General features: G+C 68.9%; 3 protein-coding genes across 9 annotated transcripts; 2 read left to right on the top strand and 1 right to left on the bottom strand.

Moving 5' to 3' along the window:
- Positions 1-782: 782 nt before the first annotated feature.
- Positions 783-4,926, bottom strand: DCST2 (DC-STAMP domain containing 2). The gene is made up of 15 exons (XM_064474999.1): positions 4,289-4,926; positions 4,025-4,195; positions 3,792-3,893; positions 3,481-3,675; positions 3,310-3,375; positions 2,984-3,197; positions 2,741-2,898; positions 2,474-2,638; positions 2,192-2,359; positions 2,003-2,103; positions 1,794-1,924; positions 1,507-1,622; positions 1,337-1,430; positions 1,001-1,240; positions 783-912 (listed from the first exon to the last, which is right to left on the bottom strand). Exons 1-15 carry the CDS (start codon positions 4,620-4,622, stop codon positions 813-815), a joined length of 2,355 nt encoding a protein of 784 aa, XP_064331069.1. The 5' UTR covers positions 4,623-4,926; the 3' UTR covers positions 783-812.
- On the top strand, positions 4,786-8,479 carry DCST1 (DC-STAMP domain containing 1). Its single transcript, XM_064474703.1, has 16 exons — positions 4,786-4,864; positions 4,950-5,075; positions 5,153-5,227; positions 5,263-5,454; positions 5,535-5,674; positions 5,754-5,925; positions 6,090-6,233; positions 6,385-6,506; positions 6,583-6,740; positions 6,902-7,001; positions 7,094-7,196; positions 7,266-7,385; positions 7,493-7,609; positions 7,730-7,872; positions 7,980-8,093; positions 8,234-8,479. The coding sequence occupies exons 1-16, from the start codon at positions 4,786-4,788 to the stop codon at positions 8,477-8,479; spliced, it is 2,151 nt and encodes a 716-aa protein (XP_064330773.1).
- Positions 8,480-9,485: 1,006 nt separating this feature from the next.
- Positions 9,486-18,020, top strand: ADAM15 (ADAM metallopeptidase domain 15). Of its 7 annotated transcripts, XM_064474736.1 has the most exons (25): positions 9,486-9,711; positions 11,191-11,294; positions 11,968-12,044; positions 12,321-12,399; positions 12,505-12,581; positions 12,656-12,839; positions 12,912-12,974; positions 13,058-13,126; positions 13,233-13,402; positions 13,478-13,562; positions 13,630-13,778; positions 13,858-14,035; positions 14,206-14,298; positions 14,397-14,592; positions 14,663-14,771; positions 14,852-14,996; positions 15,065-15,142; positions 15,218-15,329; positions 15,444-15,582; positions 15,935-15,988; positions 16,244-16,349; positions 16,819-16,887; positions 17,150-17,221; positions 17,391-17,512; positions 17,845-18,020. In XM_064474736.1, the coding sequence occupies exons 1-25, from the start codon at positions 9,645-9,647 to the stop codon at positions 17,888-17,890; spliced, it is 2,643 nt and encodes an 880-aa protein (XP_064330806.1). In that variant the 5' UTR covers positions 9,486-9,644; the 3' UTR covers positions 17,891-18,020. The 7 variants fall into 7 exon arrangements, with proteins under 7 accessions (XP_064330806.1, XP_064330807.1, XP_064330809.1 ...); XM_064474737.1 differs by lacking the exon at positions 15,935-15,988; XM_064474739.1 differs by lacking the exon at positions 16,819-16,887.
- The last annotated feature ends 504 nt before the right edge of the window (positions 18,021-18,524 follow it).

Here is an 18,524-nt window from a genome sequence, read left to right as displayed (position 1 = left end):
GCACCATGGGGCTGGGGGCAGTGTGGGGATGGGGGCAGCATGGGGATGGAGATGGGGCACTGTGGGGCTGGCAGCAGTGTGGGGCTGGCGGCAGTGTGGGGATGAAGATGGGGGCACCATGGGGCTGGGGGCAGTGTGGGGATGGAGCTGGGGGCACCATGGGGCTGGGGGCAGTGTGGGGATGGAGCTGGGGGCACCATGGGGCTGGGGGCAGCATGGGGATGGAGATGGGGGCACCATGGGGCTGGGGGCAGTGTGGGGCTGGGGGCAGCGTGGGGATGGAGATGAGGGCCCCATGGGGCTGGGGGCAGTGTGGGGATGGAGATGGGGGCACTGTGGGGCTGGGGGCAGTGTGGGGATGAAGATGGGGGCACCATGGGGCTGGGGGCAGTGTGTGGATGGAGATGGGGGCACCGTGGGGCTGGGGGCAGCATGGGGGTGGAGATGGGGGCACCATGAGGGTGGAGACCCTGCAGGGCCAGGGCCAGGGCTGGGAGAACCATGGGAATAGGGGCATTGATGTTCTGTGGGCACAATGGAGCTGGGGGCACTGTGGGGCTGGGGGCATGGCAGGGATGGAGCCAGGGGTAGTATGGGGCTGGGGGTACCACAAAGTCAGGACCACCATGGGGTGCCAGACACCAGCTCAGGGCACAGGATGCTGGTGCCTTGAGGACTGGGTGCTTTATTCACCAGCCCCCCCTTCCCCACCCACCCCGGGGGCTCCCAGCTTCCACCGCGCTTCTCGGGCTCCAGCCACATCCCTGGAGCCTGGCCCCACATCCTCGCTGCCGCGTGGCACCGTCCTGCCGTCACCGGGCCCTGCCCTCCCTGCTGGGCTGCTGCAGGGCTATCACCTCCTCCAGCTCGCTGCCGCTGCTCTCGGGCTGCTCCTGGTAGCCAAAGTCCAGGCTTGGGGGGGAAGAGTAGTGTCAGGTACCAGCACCCCGAGTGCTGGGGGGTGCCAGGGTCATCACCACCCCCCACTGCCAGCCATCACCTGGAGAGTGAGCTGTCCTCGCCATCCACCCCGCTGCTGCCCCCGTCGCTTTCCCCGCTCGCCTCCTCCTTCAGCTGGGCTTGCAGCCGGGCTGCCAGCTCAGGGGGCAGCCGCCTGCTGCCCCCCTGACCCCCTGCGACCTCCCGGATGCGCTGCCGCAGCAGCCGTCCTCGGTCCTGTCCCCGCAGCGCCCGCACGGCACCCAGCCACAGCCCCACTCTCTCCTCGTCACTGGAGTCCCTGCAGGGATGGGGCAGAGGGGTGGGCTGCAGGCCTCCCACCCCCCCACTGCAGCCCCCGCAGGCTCCGGTGGGCTCCCTACACCCCCTTGCTCACATCTCCTCATCCCCGGTGTCCCAGTAGCTCAGGGGGCCCATGCAGATGGAGCAGATGTTGCTCAGGGTTTGGTAGCACTCATTGCAATACAGCCCTGGGGAAAACGGGGCTGTGAGAGCGGGGGGAGATTTGCGGGGGAGGGGTGTCCCCAGCGTAGGGGGGGCTCCTACCTTTGCAGCCAGGCGTGATGCACGCGATGAAGCCTGGCTGCTCTGCCGTCCCGCAGGCCAGGCAGCATTTCTGCTGGATGCCCAAGAGCCGAGCAAGCCGGGCAAAGGCAGGCAGCCTGCAGGCAGGGAGCTGATGCTCCAGTGGGCAATGCCACCCCCGGGGGTCCACGGCAAGGCCGTTGCTGTGGACCCCCGGGAGTGGCATTGCTCTTTTGCAATGCCCAGCAAGGTGTTTATGGGGCCAGGATGGCTCCAACCCCATGGATGCATCCCCTGGGGAAGCTTACCTGGAGGTGAGGAAGAGGAACAGGTTGCCTTGCCCAGCATCGGCTGTGCGCTGCATGGTGGCTTGGCGCAGGGCACGTGCCAGCCCTGCCCGCCGTGCCAGGATGGCGCTGTGGAGGAAGGATATGCGCTCCTGGCATGGCAGGGATGGGGTGAGGGCAGGTGGCTGCCGCGAGGCTGTGGGGAGGGGTGTGGGGTGGGCTTTTCTCACCTGCTCACGGCACGGGTAGTAGGCAGCACATACCACCCGGCGCAGGCGTGCCACGTGGCTGCCAAAGATGGTGATGAAGAGGCATACGCCATATAGGAGTCCTGGTTGGAAGAGGAAGAGTCACACAGGGGTGACCCCCCTACACCCCCCAACCACCTAGCATGCTGAGGGTGCGGCACCCCTCATCACCCATGCAGAGGTAAGTGCTGTAGTCTGGCTCCACAGGCTGGAGGAGGCAGCGTTTGGAGAGCACCGAGATGTTGCCCTGCTGCAGCGCGTCGAAGGCAGAGACCAAGTCCTGGAAGATCTCGCTGGTGTAGCCCGTCCCGCTGACGCTGACGCCCAGCACCACCGGCGCTATGGGGCGAGCGGCTCAGTCCCAGGGAATGGGGCACCTGCTGCCCCAAAGCCCTGGCCCCCAGTCAGCAAAGCACCCAAGGGTGCTGCTCCGGCACGGTGGTTGCTGCTCACCCCTGGAGATGATCTCCACCTGGAGCTGGTGCCGGACCAGGTCAAGCAGCCAGAAGAGGCTGTAGTCGGCCAGGATGATGCTGAGCCCCAGCAGCATGTGGCGCAGGACCCACACCAGCTGCAGCCCGTACCGGCGCCGCTCCTGCCGCGACAGCCACAGCACGGCTGGGCGGGCACGGGAGTGCTGTGAGGCCATGGTGTGCTGGGACCCTCCGGCTCCCTGCCGCAGGCCTCGCCTGGGGGGTGCCCCGGGGTTGTGGGGCTGACCTGGGGGGATGTAGCGGCCACGCTCCCAGGCTGTGAGGGGCAGCACGGTGGGTCTGCCCTGCTCCGCCCGCCACAAGTCCAGCTTCACGAAGCGCCGTGTGATGTAAACGTTGTCGAAGGTGTCATCCCGCAGGTACCGGTGACGGTACCGCAGCGCCCTGGGGACACAGGAGGGATGCCGGGCACAGGCACACTGGGTCCCCATCCCCACAGGGGGCCAGAGCGGGACCCCAGCTCACTCACTGGATGTACATGTAAAGGATGGCACACAAGGAGATGTGCGTGAAGAGTCCCAGGACCTGGCGGGTGGGCTGCAGGTGCAGGCGCACGCCTTCCATGATGTCCAGGGCCACCTCCGCCAGGCTCTTGCTGGCATTGAGGCTGATGTCGAAGCGGTGCACGGCTGAGATGTTGAACTCGAACTCCTGGCGGATGCGGTCCAGAGCATCGTTGAGGGCTGTGGCGGTGACAAGGGGCCGTGCGGTGCTGAGGTCAGGGCAAGAGACGGGAGGGGGCAGAGGAGGGGCAGACAGGGACCTCTGACCCCTCAGTGGCACCAGAATACTCACGGGCTGCGATTTTCCTCCTGAGGAAGGACTGGATGTACTGCGGAATGATGCAGAAGAGGAGGCCAACTGCGGAGACAGGGGGGTCTCTGCCGGGGTGGGGCCCCTGGGGTGGACAGGGGTCCACTCTGCTGCCCCCCACCCCCCACTGCAGAGAGGCAGGGACCCACGCACCTTTGGCCAGACCGCATAAGGGCCTGAAAGCAGTGACGATGTAGCAGAGGAAGAAGAGGAAGGGGATAGCGCGCTCACAGTTGTCCTTGGCCTCGTCGAAGAGGCGCAGGCAGCGTTGGTACGGCGTGCCCAGCTCCTGGTTGCACACCTTGCCTATGTTCGCCAGCCACAGCCAGACGTTGTGCAGGACTCGGGCTGCATGCAGGGAGCAGGCATTGGGGGACAGGCACTGGGTGATGGGGACAGGGACAGACCGAAAGCAGGCTGGAGGGGGTGCTGGAGCCAGGGAGACCCTTGGGGACCCGGCTCACCAACGTGGCTGACAGAGTCCATGAGGGAGCGGAAAAACTTGCGGACGTGATCACCCACCACCTTGGCTTTCTGGGCGATCTCCTTGATTTTGGACAGCACGTCTGCAGAGACAGGGGACCCCTGACCACACCCTGAGGGGTGAGGGCAGCCCAGGGCCGGCCGGCGCTGCTGGGACTCCCACTGGGAAGGGATCCTCCCATCCCACCGTATCCCCCCCAGCCCCTCCTCTCACTCAGCAGCGGCTCCTGGGCGCGTTGCAGCCGCTCGGCCGTCTGGTTGAGGGCGAGCTCGGCCCCGCACGACAGCGACTCGGCGGCCCGGGAGAAGTTGTGCAGGATGTTGGTGCAAGGCCCTTGCATGGCCATGCCCAGTGCCAGCATCAGCATCAGCATCTTCCCCTCCCCTGCAGGGACAGGGGGGTCCTGGGGCTCAGCAGGGACATGACACCCCTCCGGCACCCCCCTGGCTTCTGGTGGCAGGACCGACAACTGCTTACTGGTGAAGATGTGGGGCAGTGACAGCAGCACGGTGATCCGCACCTTGACAGAGAAGGCCATGCCCAGCCCCAACCCCACACCCAGGCTGATGGTGCTGACCAGGCAGTACCAGACGTTGTGGCCCTGCGCCAGCAGCACCAGAGCCCCGTACATGCTGGCCAGGGTCAGGCCCAGTGCGAAGCCACCAGTGCTGCGGGCCAATTCCCACGCCTTGCTCTCCTCCTCCAGCTGGGGCTTCTTCTGGGGCCACCTGGCTCCAGACTGCGATGCTGGGCTCTTCCCCCGGTCCCTCAGCCCCTGCAGGGCTCTGCGCAGCCACAAGACCAGCCCCATGCTGGGCTGAGCTCTCCCAGGCTCCTGGTGCTCTCTGAGGCTCTGGGCACAGGGATAGAGCAGGCGGAATGGTCAGCTCACAATGCGCTGGTTCCGGGGGAGCATCCCACGGGTGTTCATTCCAGGGGAACATCCCACTGTCGCCAGGACAAGGCACAGAGCCATGGAGCCAGTGGCGGACCCTGGGCAAGAGCACTTGACTGGGACAGAGGCATGCAGGAGGCAGAAACCACCCAACACAAGTGAGATCCTGTCCCACCCCGCTCCTGGCCCGGGCTGCCCGTGGGCAGTGGGAGAGGGCAGGGCTGACACATCCTCCCCGCCCAGCCCTGAAGCGAGCGGTGGTCTCGCTGCTGCCTGCCCCGTGCAGCCGGTTCCTCTGGAGCCGGCCAGACCAGTACCGCAGCAGCAAGTTCTTCCTGGGCGCTGGCGTCGGGACCCTCCTTGGCCTCGGTGAGTGTGCCCTGGTGCTGGGCACAGCAGGGGGCTGGTGGCACCAGGGTCTCAGGGCACATTTGCGGGTGTTCCAGGGCTCTGCGAGCTCCTCATTGTCCCCATGAGCATCACGGAGACACGCAAGGTGCAGCTCTGTTACGGGCTGGCTGGTGAGGATGGGACTGGGAGGGGACTGGGGTGGTAGGGGCCATTGGGAGCCCCGGGGTGTCTCTGCGGGACCACGGGGACAGCTCTCTGCTCCCCACAGGGGTGACTGCCTTGGGCTGGGCCATGTCCCCCTACTTTCGCTGTGCCAGCCTGCTCATGGCCCCCAAATTCCTGGGCAAGGAAGGTCGGGTCTACGTCCTCTCCTTCGTTCTCGTCGCCATCTACAATGGTAGGGTCCCCCTGCATCCCTGTCCCCCCCAGTGGGGTCCCAAGGGCTGGTGGGGTCTGAGCCGTCCCTGCCGGTGCCAGGGCCCGTGGCCAACACCTGGCACAACCTGGAGGAGGTGACGCGCTCGCTGGGCTGCGTGGCGGAGCTGCAGGTCAACCACAGCCGCCACCTCTGGCAGGTGTCGACGGCCCCCCTGCACAGGGTGGTGGAGGACATGGCGGTGAGACAGGGGGCTGGGACGGGCAGTGGGGGCCCAGGGGTGGAGTGAGGCCGAGCCTGTGTGTGTCCCCCCCCGGCAGCGGAGCGGGCAGACGCTGAGTGCCGAGACACAGAACATCACACGTGCTTTCATGGGGCTGAACGAGGAGGTGGCCAGCAAGGAGGGGTACAACCTGCTGCAGGACCTGGACCCCGAGATGGCCTCCAGCACCCAGCAGATGTACGAGATGAAGACCAAACTGCGCTGCACCTGTGAGTGGGGTGGGCAGGAGGCTGGCGGCACGCAGTGCAGGCAGCTCTCAGCCAGGGGATGGGGCTGCTGCAGCCCCCTGTGCTGGCCTTGCAGGGCACCCTAGATAGTGTCCAGGCCAGAGGGGCTGGGGGGTGTGGGCAGCTGAGGGCTCCTGCCCCCGTAGATGTGATCGAGCTGGGCATGCAGCGCTGCCGGGACTGGTTCAACACCAAGCACAAGGATTGCATGGCAAAAGTGGTCGTGCCCCTCATCAACCACCTCCTCTGCCTGCCCATGAAGTTCAAATTCCTCTGCCACATTGTCAAGGGTGAGTGACACGTGGCACCCGCTCACCTTCCCTCGGTGGGGTGGCTCCAGCTCTGCTCCTTGCAGCCCCCAGGGTGGCAACCGCAGCCTGTGCCAGGGCGATGCCCGGGGGTCCCGGCTCTGCCTGCACTGTCCCTGCCCCGTCCCTGCAGTCATACACCACTGGTGCCAGGACAGGATCCCTGTGGAGGGCAACTTTGGGCAGACTTACGACCTGGTGAACAACTCTGTCAGCAGCCTCAGCCAGGACTTCAGCGCCAGTGTTGTCTTCCAGGTGGGTGCCTGACCCCTCTGCCCAGGGCCAGGGTGAGGGCTGGGTCCTGCCTGGACCCATGGCTCCTCTGCCACAGGAGAAGCACCGCGAGATGCTGCTGGGCACCAACATGTCGGTGCAGCAGCTGATGGAGGAGGTGACCTCGCACCTGCGGCAGCACAAGTCCCACCTGGGCCAGGCCATGTCCTTCTTCCGCCTGCTGCTCTCCTGCACCTTCCTCCTTGTCTTCATCTCGTGAGCCCTGGGATGAGGGAGGGGAGGCAGAGAGCCACAGGGCACGGAGGGGTGGGGGCCTCCTTTGACAACAGCTGGGGGGTGGGGGCACAAAGACAAGGGGGAGTCCTGGGGTGATGCAGCTGGTCCCTCAGCCCCTCCTGGACCCCCATTCTTGCCAGGGCTTTCTCCTACACCAAGCGGTACTGCCAGGACATCTGCTTTGACAACCTCTACATCACCACCTACTTCCGCCAAATTGATGCCCGCCGCAGGAAGCAGGTGAGAGGGGAAAAGGGGCAGAGGGCTACCCCCCAACCCCAGCGGGGGGTCCTGGGGGGCTGCACTGAGCTGCCCTGCTCCCCCTCCTCCAGCACAAGCGGACACTGCTCCCCCTGCGCCGGGTGGAGGTCTCAACTGTCATCTTCCCGTGCCGCCTGTCTATACAGCAACCTGAGCTGCAGAATATGGTGAGGGGCTGGCAGGGGGGTGGGGGCTGGGGCTTGGGGACAGGCTGTGGCAGACCCTGCTCCCCACAGGTGGTAGAGCTGCTGGAGTGCATCCCACCCCTGCTCCTCCTCCTCCTCGCCTGCAGCCTGGACCACGTGCTCTTCACGATGCTCAGCATCATCCAGCAACACTCCTTCGTGCAGTACTCCTTCCACAGTGAGCCCCCAGCCCCACGGCCCCACTGTGCCCAGCAGCAATGCAAGGGCCTCCCCCCCCACGGCCTCCCCAGTCCCGCAGCCCCCCAACACGCTCCAATCCCACAGGCAGTCACCACTTGGCCGTGCACGTAACAGGCAAGTCCTTGATGGCTCGGCTCCTGCGGAGCACCATCGGGGCCCTCAACACCTCCTCCGACACCCAGCTGGAGACGTCCAACTTCGGTGAGACCCCTCAGGGAGTGGGACCACCCCACTCCTGCTCCACGGCCTGGCCGCCCCTGCCTGAGAGAGGGGCCGGAGGGGCTTTCCCCAGGGGGCTGAGCGCTGCCGCTTGGTCCCCAGCCTGCCTGCCGCAGCCCCGGGGCATGACAAGGCAGCAGTACATGGGCAGCTGCCTGCCCCTGGCCGTGCTGGCGCTGCTCTGCCTGGCCCAGGTCTACACCTACCGCCTCCGCCGTGCCATCGCTGCGTTCTACTTCCCCAAGGTGAGCGGCAGCCCCGGTGCCAGCCAAGGGCCTGGCACAGCCTGGCCCGGCACAGGGGGCAGGCTTTGGGTGCCCCCGGCCACCCCTCACGGTCTTTGCCCGCACAGCGGGAGAAGAGCCGTGTGCTCTACCTCTACAACAAGCTGCTGCAGCAGCGAAAGAGCTTCATCCACCGGCAGCGGAAGCGTATCGCCCAGCGGGCACGGCAGCACCCGGCGCTGGTGAGCGGGGATGGGGATGCGGGGCTGGGACCGCACCAGGGTGTCAGGGCAGGGGGCTTCACTGTCCCCTGATCCCAGGTCTGCTCTCCTGTGGGGCGGCTGCTCAGCCCAAGCCCCACACGGCCCGGTCCCCGCCGCAGGGGACATCACTGCTGGAGTGGTGCTGCCGGTGCTGCCCGTGCCTGCGCCGCTGGATGCGCCGGAGCTGCACGGTGTGCGGGACACCTGAGAGCCCCCGGGTCCGGGTCTGCCCCGTGCCCACCTGCGGCGCCCCGTACTGCGGGCTGTGCTGGAGGGAGGCGGGTGGCGTGTGCCTTGCCTGCACCCCCGGGGACTGCGGCCTCTCCCAGGACAGCAGCGAGGAGGACATGGGGTACGCGGCCTGAGGGCGCCCGGCAATAAAGGCTGCAACCCCGCCATGTGTGGCGTGAAGTGAGGTCTCTGGGGTGCGTCTGTGGGGGTGGGGGTCTCTGGTGTATGGAGTGGTGAAAGGATGATAAAGGTGGGGGGTCTCTGATGGATGGGTTGGGGAAGGTGGGGGTCTCAAGTGTATGGGGTGATGGAGGTGAGGGTCTCCAATGCATGAGGTGATGAAGGCAGGGGTCTCCGCTGTACAGTACGGTGAAGGTGGGGGTCTCTGCTGTATGGGATGATGAAGGTGGGGGTCTCCAGTGTACGGGGTGATGAAGGCAGGGGTCTCTGGTGCCTGGGGTGATGAAGGTGGGGGTCTCCAGTGTACAGAGTGATGAAGGCAGGGGTCTCTGGTGCCTGGGGTGATGAAGGTGGGGGTCTCCAGTGTACAGAGTGATGAAGGCAGGGGTCTCTGGTGCCTGGGGTGATGAAGGTGGGGGTCTCCAGTGTACGGGGTGGTGAAGGTGGGGGTCTCCAGTGTACGGGGTGATGAAGGCGGGGGTCGCTGGTGCCTGGGATGATGAAGGTGGGGGTCTCCAGTGTACGGGGTGATGAAGGCAGGGGTCTCTGGTGCCTGGGGTGATGAAGGCGGGGGTCTCTGGTGCCTGGGGTGATGAAGGTGGGGGTCTCCAGTGTACGGGGTGATGAAGGCGGGGGTCGCTGGTGCCTGGGGTGGAGAAGGTGGGTGTGTCTGACGTATGAGGTAATGAGGCCGGGGGCCTCCACTGTACGGGACAGCGAAGACGCGGGTCTCCCGAGCCCTGGACGGAGAAGGGGGGGTCCCGCTCCGCAGCGGCAGCGAAGGGGGTCCCCGCTGCAGCGCAGCGGGCGGTGGCAGCCGGCTCCCGCCGCACACGGAGCCGCCGCTGCGCGGAGCCCCGGAGCCGCCTCCGAGGCGCGGCCGCCCGGGCCGCCCCCCCCCCGCACCGGCCGGGCTGGGCGGGGGCGGCGGGGCGGCGGGCGGAGCCGGGCGGGGGCCGCGCAGGAAGTTCCTCCTCCCGGGCCGGACCGGGCCGGGCCCGGCGGGCGGCGGCGGCGGTGCCATGCGCGGCGGGAGCGCCGGCGGGGGCGGCCGCGGCGGGTCAGCTCGGGAGCCGCCGGCCCGGGGCCGCCGAGCCCCGCTCGGGCTGCGGGAGGGCGATGGGGCCGCGAGCGTTGCGGGTGCTCCTCGCTGCGGGGCTGCTCCTCGCCGCCGGCCCCGGCGCAGGTGAGCGGGGACCGGGGGGGGGCCCGTTGGTCCGTGTCCCCCCGACTCGCGGGGGTCCGCTCCTCGCCTCCTCCGGGGCACCGCGCGGGGACCCTCGGGGACCGGCAGCAGCTGGGGGCGGGGGGGCCGTGCGGGGCGCCCGGTGGTCGGGACCGGGATGGGAGCGGGGGTCACAGCCCCGCGGGATGCTCCGTACCCCGCTCCCGGGGACCGCGGTTTGGTCCAGCCGTGGGGTCGGCTGCGCGGTGGGGACCGGGCTGGTGGGGCCGTGGGGAGCGGGCTCTGCGGGGGACCCCCGCCCCTCCGGTATGCTCCGGGCCCCCGGAGGGCGGGGGTCCCCTGGAGAGCCGGGAGGAAGCAGGGGCTGCGGGCGGTGAGGGACACTGAGTCAGCCGGGCCGGGCCTCCCAGCCCTGCTCCAGTCCCTGAGCCGGTTGTACTGGGCAGCTGGGCCGGGGCTGACGCAAGGCCTGGCAGGGGACCCCGGGAAGCCCATCCCGAGGTGGGGGCGTGGGTGCCCTGTCCCACCCTGCCACCCCTACCGCGGGGTCACCTCCAGGCGTCCCCCAGGCTCTGCTGCGAGCCCTGGGTGGTGTGACCGGCGGGTGCTCAGGGCTTTGCCCGCGGCACCCCGGGAGCTGCTGGGGTGAGCCCCAAACCCCCACCCTGGCCCATGGGGGGCCGGGCTGTGACGGGTGACCGTGGGGGGCTGGGCTGTGATGGGTGACCCTGTGGATTGGGCTGTGACGGGTGACCGTGGGGGGCCGGGCTGTGACGGGTGACCATGGGGGGCCAGGCTGTGATGGGTGACCCTGTGGATTGGGCTGTGACGGGTGACCGTGGGGGGCCGGGCTGTGACGGGTGACCGTGGGGGGCCGGGCTGTGATGGGTGACCCTGTGGATTGGGCTGTGATGGGTGACCGTGGGGGGCCAGGCTGTGACGGGTGACCCTGTGGATTGGGCTGTGATGGGTGACCGTGGGGGGCCGGGCTGTGATGGGTGACCGTGGGGGGCCAGGCTGTGACGGGTGACCCTGTGGATTGGGCTGTGACGGGTGACCATGGGGGGCCAGGCTGTGACGGGTGACCCTGTGGATTGGGCTGTGATGGGTGACCGTGGGGGGCCGGGCTGTGATGGGTGACCGTGGGGGGCCAGGCTGTGATGGGTGACCCTGTGGATTGGGCTGTGATGGGTGACCATGGGGGGCCAGGCTGTGATGGGTGACCCTGTGGATTGGGCTGTGATGGGTGACCGTGGGGGGCCAGGCTGTGATGGGTGACCCTGTGGATTGGGCTGTGATGGGTGACCGTGGGGGGCCAGGCTGTGACGGGTGACCCTGTGGATTGGGCTGTGATGGGTGACCGTGGGGGGCCAGGCTGTGATGGGTGACCCTGTGGATTGGGCTGTGATGGGTGACCATGGGGGGCTGGGCTGCGATGGGTGATAAAGCGGTGACGGAGTGGCTCTGGGCCCCGTGCAGGTGACAGCTCGTGGCAGCGCCATGCAGAATTGGGACACTCCTGGCACGTAACCCCGTGGGTCCTGCGGCACAACCAGATGCTCAGCCTGGCAGAGGCGACCCAGGTGAGCCCCCCCCTTGTCCCTGAGGTGCGTGTGCCGTGTAGGGGCTTGTGATGGTGGGGTGGGGGCTGCCTGCACCCTGCCACCTGCCCCTGTCCCCTTCCTGGTGCAGGAAACCAGGCATCCAGGTCCCCTAGCCCCAAGTCCCTGGGGTCTGAGCACACAGAGCCCCTGGGCACCCCAGAGGCAGTGGGGAGGTGCCCCCCAGCAAATCCCCTTTCCCCTCCTCTCCTGATGCTGGGAGGGACCTTGCTGGGTGGGGGCACCCACCCTGTGCCCGGCACAAGTCCTGGCTGGGGCGGAAGGGCCCAGCCCACCCCGTGGCCGTTGGGAGTCTCTCTGGCGTTTCCGCCGCGCTGCACCGGGCAGGAAGCGCAGGGGGTGGTGGGGGGGCCCGGCTCCGTCCGACCCCCCCTTCCCCAGCACAATGAGTCTGGGAGGGAGGGACGCTTCCTGCAGTGTGCGAGGGCGGGGGCCAGGGTGGGCAGGGGATCCCTTCCGCCCCCTCCCTCCCGGCACGTGCCAGGGCCAGGCGGGTCCCCTGGCCCCCCGCCGACACGGCGCTGGGGGTCACGGTGTTTCAGAGGGTGCATGGGGATGGGAGGGGATGCGCAGCTTGGCGCAGGGTTGGGTCCCCTGGGACGTGGGGTCCTCCTGTAACCGCTGCCTCTGGCAGGGGGGGTTCCCCGCCTGGCTGAAGGTCCTGCTGGAGCTGGAGGGGATGAGGCTGGTGCTGGAGCTGGAGCAAAACTGGTGAGTTGGCAGCTGGCTAGGGCAGAGCAGGGGTGGGAGTGGGATGGGGGACCCAGGGGTCCTGTGTCCATGAATGGTGCATGCAGGATGGGGACCCATGGGCTCCATCTCCATCCATGGTGCACAAGGGGGTGGGGGTCCCAGGGTCCCTGTCTCCATCCAAGGTACACCCGCAGCAGGCTGGGAGGTACCAGGGTCCCTGTTTTCATTAGTGCTGGGCTCAGAGTGGGGTGAACTGGGGGTCCCTGCTGCAGGGGTGACACATACCTCTGGTAGGGAGCTGGTGCTGGGCACCGGGGCGCTGCTGTACTACCTGCCCAACGGCACACGCGTGACACAGGAGGCCAGCGAGCAGGTAGGGCCTGGGGGTGTCATGTCCGCAGTGGTGTCCCCAACTGCCCCCATGCCCCAGGGGGACCCCAGTATGGGGCTGACTCCTGAGCCACCCTCTCTGCTGCAGGAGCACTGCTGCTACCAGGGGACAGTGCAGGGCTTCCCCGGCTCCTGGGCCAGCCTCTGCGCCTGCGCCGGACTCAGGTGAGCCCCCAGCTCCGGCGGTCCCTGAGCCTGGCTACCACTGTGCCGCTGATGCTTCCTCTTCCCTTCCCCAGCGGCCACCTCTGGCTGTCAGAGACCAGGAGCTACGGGCTGGAGCCTGACGCCAGCAGCGCCTCAGGGCAGCACATTGCGTACCGGCCGTGGGAGGTCCGGCTGGCGCCACGGGCCTGCGGGCAGGGCCCCCCAGACCCTCCCCGGGCAGAGGCAGAGAAGACAGAGCCCCCCTGGCCACAGAGGGTAGGTCACCCGTGGGTCTTGCCCTGCCAGAGAGGGTCCTCTTGCCATGCCCTGACCCCCTCTCCTCCCCAGGGCAAGCGGGCGGTGGCGGAGCAGCGGTTTGTGGAGTTGGTGATGGTGGTGGACCACGCTGCGGTGAGTGCTGGGCGGACATCTCCGGTGCAGGGGCTGCCCTGCTCCCCCGCTGGCCCCCTTGACACCCCTCCCTGCGCCCCCAGTTCCAGAATTACCCTGACCTGCAACGCGTCCGCACCCGGACCCTGGAAATCGCCAACCAGGTGGACGCGGTGAGTCACCGCTGTGACGTGCTGGGCACTGTCTGTCCCAGCTTGGCTTGGCTGTGCCCTCACTGCTGTGGTGTCAGGGTTGTCTGACCCACCCCATGCTCTCCAGTTCTTCCAGCCGCTGGGAGTGCGGGTGGCCTTGCTGGCAGTGGAGGTCTGGAGCGAGGGCGACAGGTTCATGGTGGGCGGCAGCGCCCGGGTTGCGCTGGAGCGGTTCCTGCGCTGGCGCCGGGAGGAGCTGCTGCCCCGGCTGCCCCACGACAATGCCCAGCTCCTCACGTGAGTGGGGAACAGGATGGGAACAGGGTCGGGACATGCAGGCAGCCCTCCCCAACCCCTGCACTCTCTCCCCAGAGGCGCCCACTTTGACGACGTCTCAGTGGGGATGTCGGCTCAAGCCTCCATGTGTTCCCCTGCGCGCTCCGGTGGGATCAGCATGGTGAGTCCCCCCGTCCCTACGCCATCCCCTTGCTGCCCACCCGCCCTGATCCCCCCCTGTCCCGCAGGACCACTCGGTCAGCGTCCTTGTCGTCGCATCCACTGTAGCCCATCAGCTGGGGCACAACCTGGGTATGCGCCACGACAGCGCCAGGCACTTCTGTGACTGCAGTGACCTCCGGCAAGACCGTGGCTGCATCATGGCATCACCCACAGGGTAAGGGCAGCGGGCAGGGCTGTGGGGGGCTGGGGCCAAACCCCCTTCCTGCCTCACTGGCCCCCCTCTGGCTCTGCAGGCTGACGCCCGGCTTGAGCTTCAGCAACTGCAGCCGACAGGACCTGGAACGCAGCCTGCAGCAGGGACGGGGCTGGTGCCTCTCCAATGTTCCCGAGCCCCGGCGCCTGGCTGGGAGCCCCCGCTGCGGGAACCACTTCCTGGAGCCAGGCGAGAGCTGCGACTGCGGCCTCAGTGTGGTATGGGGGGCTCTGGGCGGGCTGGGGTCCCACTGTGGCCACCCCCCTCCTCCTGAGCCTGGGGCTGCCCATGCCATGGCTCTGCCTGGGGCACTGTGTCCCAGCCCTGTCCTGGGTCTGGCAGGGGTGGGTGCCAGTGCCACCCACTTACTCAGCCCCTCTGCCGGCAGGAGTGCACTGATCCCTGCTGCAACAGCAGCACCTGCCAGCTGGTGCCCGGTGCCGAGTGCGCCATGGGAGACACGTGCTGCCAGGACTGCCAGGTGCGTGGGGGTGGGCAGCCAGTGGTGCTGGCACTCCAGCTGTTCCCCAGGGTGGGCTTCCTGGGGGTCCCCGCTCATCTAACTGTCCCCCTCTGCAGCTGCACCGCGCTGGACACCTGTGCCGGGAGCCTGTGGGCGAGTGCGACCTGCCGGAGTTCTGCGATGGGGTCTCGCCGCGCTGCCCACCGGACACCTTCCTGCAGGACGGGCAGCCATGTGCCGGCGGGCGGGCGGTCTGCTATGGCGGCGCCTGCACCTCCTACGAGGGGCAGTGCCAGCAGCTGCTGGGGCCAGGTATGGTGGGGCTGGGCTGGGGCCCAGCGGCTGGGTGGGGGTGCTGAGGCTTGCTGCCCCCCTGCTGCAGGTGCCAGCCCCGTCTCCAGCTCCTGCATGGCCTCCCTGAACGCGAAAGGGGATGAACACGGACACTGCGGGCAGCTCCCCAATGGCTCCTACATTGCCTGCGCCCAACGGTGAGTGCTGGCCCCTGCCTCGCTGCCTGCCACCCCCTGCCCTGCCTCCTCCCCCGCCCCTGACCCCCCTGTCTCTGCAGGGATGCTGGCTGTGGGATGCTGCAGTGCCAGCGTGGTACCGCCCAGCGGGGTGCAGGATCCTGCCAGGGGACCCTCCTGCCTGGGGACGAGGACGTGAGCGATGCAGCCATGGTGCTGTCCGGCACCGCCTGTGGTCCCAGGAAGGTGAGCGCCAGGGCAGCGGGGAAGGGGCCGGGGGGCTCACCGGGTGCTGATGCCCTGTCCCCTGGCAGGTGTGCATCCAGCGCCGGTGCCAGGATGTCTCTGTGCTGGGTGACCCGCAGTGCCGGAGCAAGTGCCACGGGCATGGGGTGAGTTCGGGGAGCTGGGGTGGGGGCTGGAGGGAGGGGCCTGCCAGGAGCTGAGGCTTGGTGTCACCCACCCAGGTGTGCAACAACCACGGGCACTGCCATTGCGAGCAGGGCTGGGCCCCCCCAACCTGTGAGAGCCCCGGTGCGGGGGGCAGCCAGGACAGCGGCCCTGCCACCCTGGAGCGAGGTGAGGGCAGAGGCAGGCGGCCGCCGCTGCGCAGAGAATGGGGCTTTGTGCAGCCAGTGCGGCCGGAGCCGGCGTGGGGCGCAGCGGGGGGGGCTGACGTGTCGCTCTCCGCAGGGGGGAGCGCCCTGCCCACCGCCCTGCTGCTGAGCGCGCTGCTGGCGCTGGCCCTGGCGCTGGGGCTCTGCTGCGCCCGCCGCGCCGGGCTGCACAAGCACCTCTGCCAGCTCGGCAAGGGGACCTCCTGCCAGTACAGGTAACCGAGCCGGCGGGGGCGGGTGGCATGTGGGTGTCACGCACGCCTCGGTGTGTGCCGTGGCAGGTACCGGAGCTGGCTGCCTGCCTGCATGTGGGCATGCACACATGTGTGGTGGGTAAGCGGGCACGTGCATGTGTGTTTGCACGTGCATCCGGTGGGCAGCTGACCGAGTGGTGTGCATGCACGTGTCCCCAGGCAGGTGACTCTGTGTGTGTCTGTGTGCATCCCCCTGGCACAGGTAGCAGACCCTGTCATGCATCGTCACCCCACGTCACCGCGGTTCCTCCCCCCAGCCATCCTTCCCCCCCGCCCAGCCCTGGGCTGAGCCCCCCCACTCTTCTCCCCACAGCGCTGAGACCCAGGTCCGATTCCTGGGTCCAGAAGGCCCAGACAGCTGGAGCGGGTAACGTCGCTGCCGGAGCCTGGGCGTGGGGCTGTCCCTGAGCCATCCTGCTTCGCAAGGCCTCCGGTGCTGCGATCTTCCCCTGGCAGTGTCCGTGGGGTGTGGGGCAGCCACGGGGTACAGGGTGTTGCATCTTCCGGTGCCGAGGGGTTCGTTTCTCTTGGGCTTCTGCTGGTGTCGGTGTCGCTCGGTCACCGTGTGGGTTCCCCCCAATGACCCAGAGCAAGCAGGGCCTGATCCTGCCTCTCCCTGCAGGATCTCACAGCCGGAGCCCCAGTCGGGCAGCCAGGCCCCCCCCAAGCGCCCCCGACCACCGCAGTGGCATCAGGCCACGGAGCTGCAGGTCATGCACAGCAACAAGGTGAGAGGTGGGGGGCTGGGGATGAAGGGGGCTGCTGGCAAGGGTGATGCTGTTGCCATGGTAACATGCTGTGGTTGCCATGGGTACCAGGGTTTGGTCTGGTTGTTGCCGAGGAGGCATCCCTGGGTACCAGCTCTGAGCATCCCTCTGCACTGAGGCTGTGCAGTTCGACTCTGCAGCACCCGGGACAGGAGCAGCCTGGCACGGCCCTGGACTGTGCCGCTCTGGTGCCCTGTGCCATGCTCGGCACTGGATGCACTTCTCTGGGATCGGTGCCCGGCTGGGGGCCACCGCAGCCATCTAAGCCAGGGCTGCTGGCGCAGTGCTGAACCCCAGAGCTGCCTGCCGTAGTGGTGGTGGTGGGGGGGTGTCTCTGCTTCGCGGGGGGTGGGGGGTTCTCCGCATGCTGCATGGCTTGCCCTACTCCAGGGCTGCATGGCGCACCTGCCCCCTCTCCCTCTCTCCGCAGCCGGCTGCCCTCGGCTCGGCCCGGCCTGACCCGCCCTCCCGGCCTCTCCCGCCGGACCCTCCTCCCAAGGTAACGCCTGGGCCGGGGTGGGGGTCCCGGGCAGCACCTCCCTGGCTGCCGGCCACTGCTGCATGCCTGGCTGCACACCAGCTCTCGGGGATCTGTGGGCTGCAGCCCCTCTGCGGCACGGCTCCCAGCACCCACCGCCCAGCAGAGCCAGCACCCCGCCACGGGAGAGCCCTGGCCCCCCCCAACCCTCCGGCCCAGTGGGAGGCTCAGCCCTGCCTCGCTGTCCCCACACTGTCTCACCGTCCCTGCTTTCTCTGCCCAGGCCCCCCCCTCGGACAGGCCGCCCCCCCCCACACGCCCGCTGCCCGCGGACCCCGTGGTGCCAGGCACTCAGGTAACGGCGGCACGGCGGCGGCACTGGCGTGTGGGGCAGGATGGCGTGTGCCTGGGTGGGCCGGGCCTCCCCCTGCCCCCCCTGGGGCAAGGGAGGTGGTTTGGGCCCCCCTGAGCCCATCGGGGGGGTTGGCCTGGGCAGGAGCTTTGACACCCTGATTCCCCCACAGTCCCCAGGTCTGGCCAAGCCCCCCCCACCTCAGCGACCGCTGCCCTCAGCCCCCCCAGCACCTTCACTCCCCCCCAGTGAGACACCCCCTGGTCACCCCTACGTCATGGTGATTCCCTCCAGGTGAGTGGGGGGGCAGGACCATCTGGGGAGGCCAGATGGGGGACTGTGGGCAGTCAGAGCGGGGAGCCAGGAGGGAGGGGGGCCAGAGCGGGGTGCAGGTGGGGGCTGTGGGAGTCAGGGCTGGTGGGGGAGCCAGGAGGGAGGGGGTGCCAGGCAGGGGTAGGGGGCCGCAGCGAGCTGGGCTGGGGGGGCCAGAGCGGGGTGTGGGGCTGGCGGGGTGAGGGCTCGGGGCTGCAGCGATCGGGGTGGGGGGCCAGGGGCTGGAGGCAGCCAGAGCGCGGTGCCGCGTTGTGGCCCCGGCCCCCTCACCCCGCCCGCCTCTCTTCCCCCAGACCGGCACCTCCGCCGCCGCCCGCGGGCGCCCAGCGGGAGGCCTGAGCCGCGGGCCGGGACCGCCGCAGCGCTGGAGCCGCCGGGCCGGGCCGCGGGGAAGGCCTCGTCCCGGGTGCCGCGGGGCCTCGCCGCCCGCCTGTCCCCCGCCGACGCCAATAAAGGGGCTGTGAGCTGCCTCCGCGCTGCCTCCGCCGCACCGGGGGGCCCGGGGCGGGGGGAGCGGCACCGGGACTACAGCTCCCGGCAGCACCCGCGGCGCGCGCCGGAAGCGCCGCCGCCCGCGCAGGAAGTCGCTCAGTGCCGCGAGCGCCCCCTGGCGGGGATTGGGCGGGGGGGCGGGGCGGGGGCTCCCCTGGGGCACGTGGGCACGGGCACGTGCAGGAGCCGCCCGTGTGCAGGGACGCGTGTGCAAGGGCTGACCCGTGTGCAGCGACACGCGTGTGCAAGGGCTGCCCGAGTGCAGCGACACGCGTGTGCAAGGGCTGCCCGGCGTGCAGGGGTATGCGCCTGTGCAAGGGCTGACCCGTGTGCAGCGACACGCGTGTGCAAGGGCTACCCATGTGCAGGGGTATGCGCCTGTGCAAGGGCTGACCCGTGTGCAGCGACACGCGTGTGCAAGGGCTACCCGAGTGCAGGGGTATGCGCCTGTGCAAGGGCTGACCCGTGTGTAGCGACACCC

Source organism: Phalacrocorax carbo, chromosome 28, assembly GCF_963921805.1.
Source record: "Phalacrocorax carbo chromosome 28, bPhaCar2.1, whole genome shotgun sequence".
Classification (NCBI taxonomy): domain Eukaryota; kingdom Metazoa; phylum Chordata; class Aves; order Suliformes; family Phalacrocoracidae; genus Phalacrocorax; species Phalacrocorax carbo.
Note: the sequence above shows the minus strand (reverse complement) of the source record. Positions and strands in the feature narration are given on the sequence as shown.

Coding starts and splice junctions, on each gene's coding strand:
- DCST2 (XM_064474999.1), bottom strand. CDS start 4,622: ATGGGGCTGGTCTTGTGGCTGCGCAGAGCCCTGCAGGGGCTGAGGGAC. Junction 4,196..4,288: donor ACTGCCCCACATCTTCACCA/GTAAGCAGTTGT, acceptor CTGTCCCTGCAG/GGGAGGGGAAGATGCTGATG. Junction 3,676..3,791: donor GGACTCTGTCAGCCACGTTG/GTGAGCCGGGTC, acceptor CCCTGCATGCAG/CCCGAGTCCTGCACAACGTC.
- DCST1 (XM_064474703.1), top strand. CDS start 4,786: ATGGAGCCAGTGGCGGACCCTGGGCAAGAGCACTTGACTGGGACAGAG. Junction 6,234..6,384: donor CCTCTGCCACATTGTCAAGG/GTGAGTGACACG, acceptor CCGTCCCTGCAG/TCATACACCACTGGTGCCAG. Junction 6,741..6,901: donor TTCCTCCTTGTCTTCATCTC/GTGAGCCCTGGG, acceptor CATTCTTGCCAG/GGCTTTCTCCTACACCAAGC.
- ADAM15 (XM_064474736.1), top strand. CDS start 9,645: ATGGGGCCGCGAGCGTTGCGGGTGCTCCTCGCTGCGGGGCTGCTCCTC. Junction 12,400..12,504: donor CACAGGAGGCCAGCGAGCAG/GTAGGGCCTGGG, acceptor TCTCTGCTGCAG/GAGCACTGCTGCTACCAGGG. Junction 17,222..17,390: donor CCGTGGTGCCAGGCACTCAG/GTAACGGCGGCA, acceptor ATTCCCCCACAG/TCCCCAGGTCTGGCCAAGCC.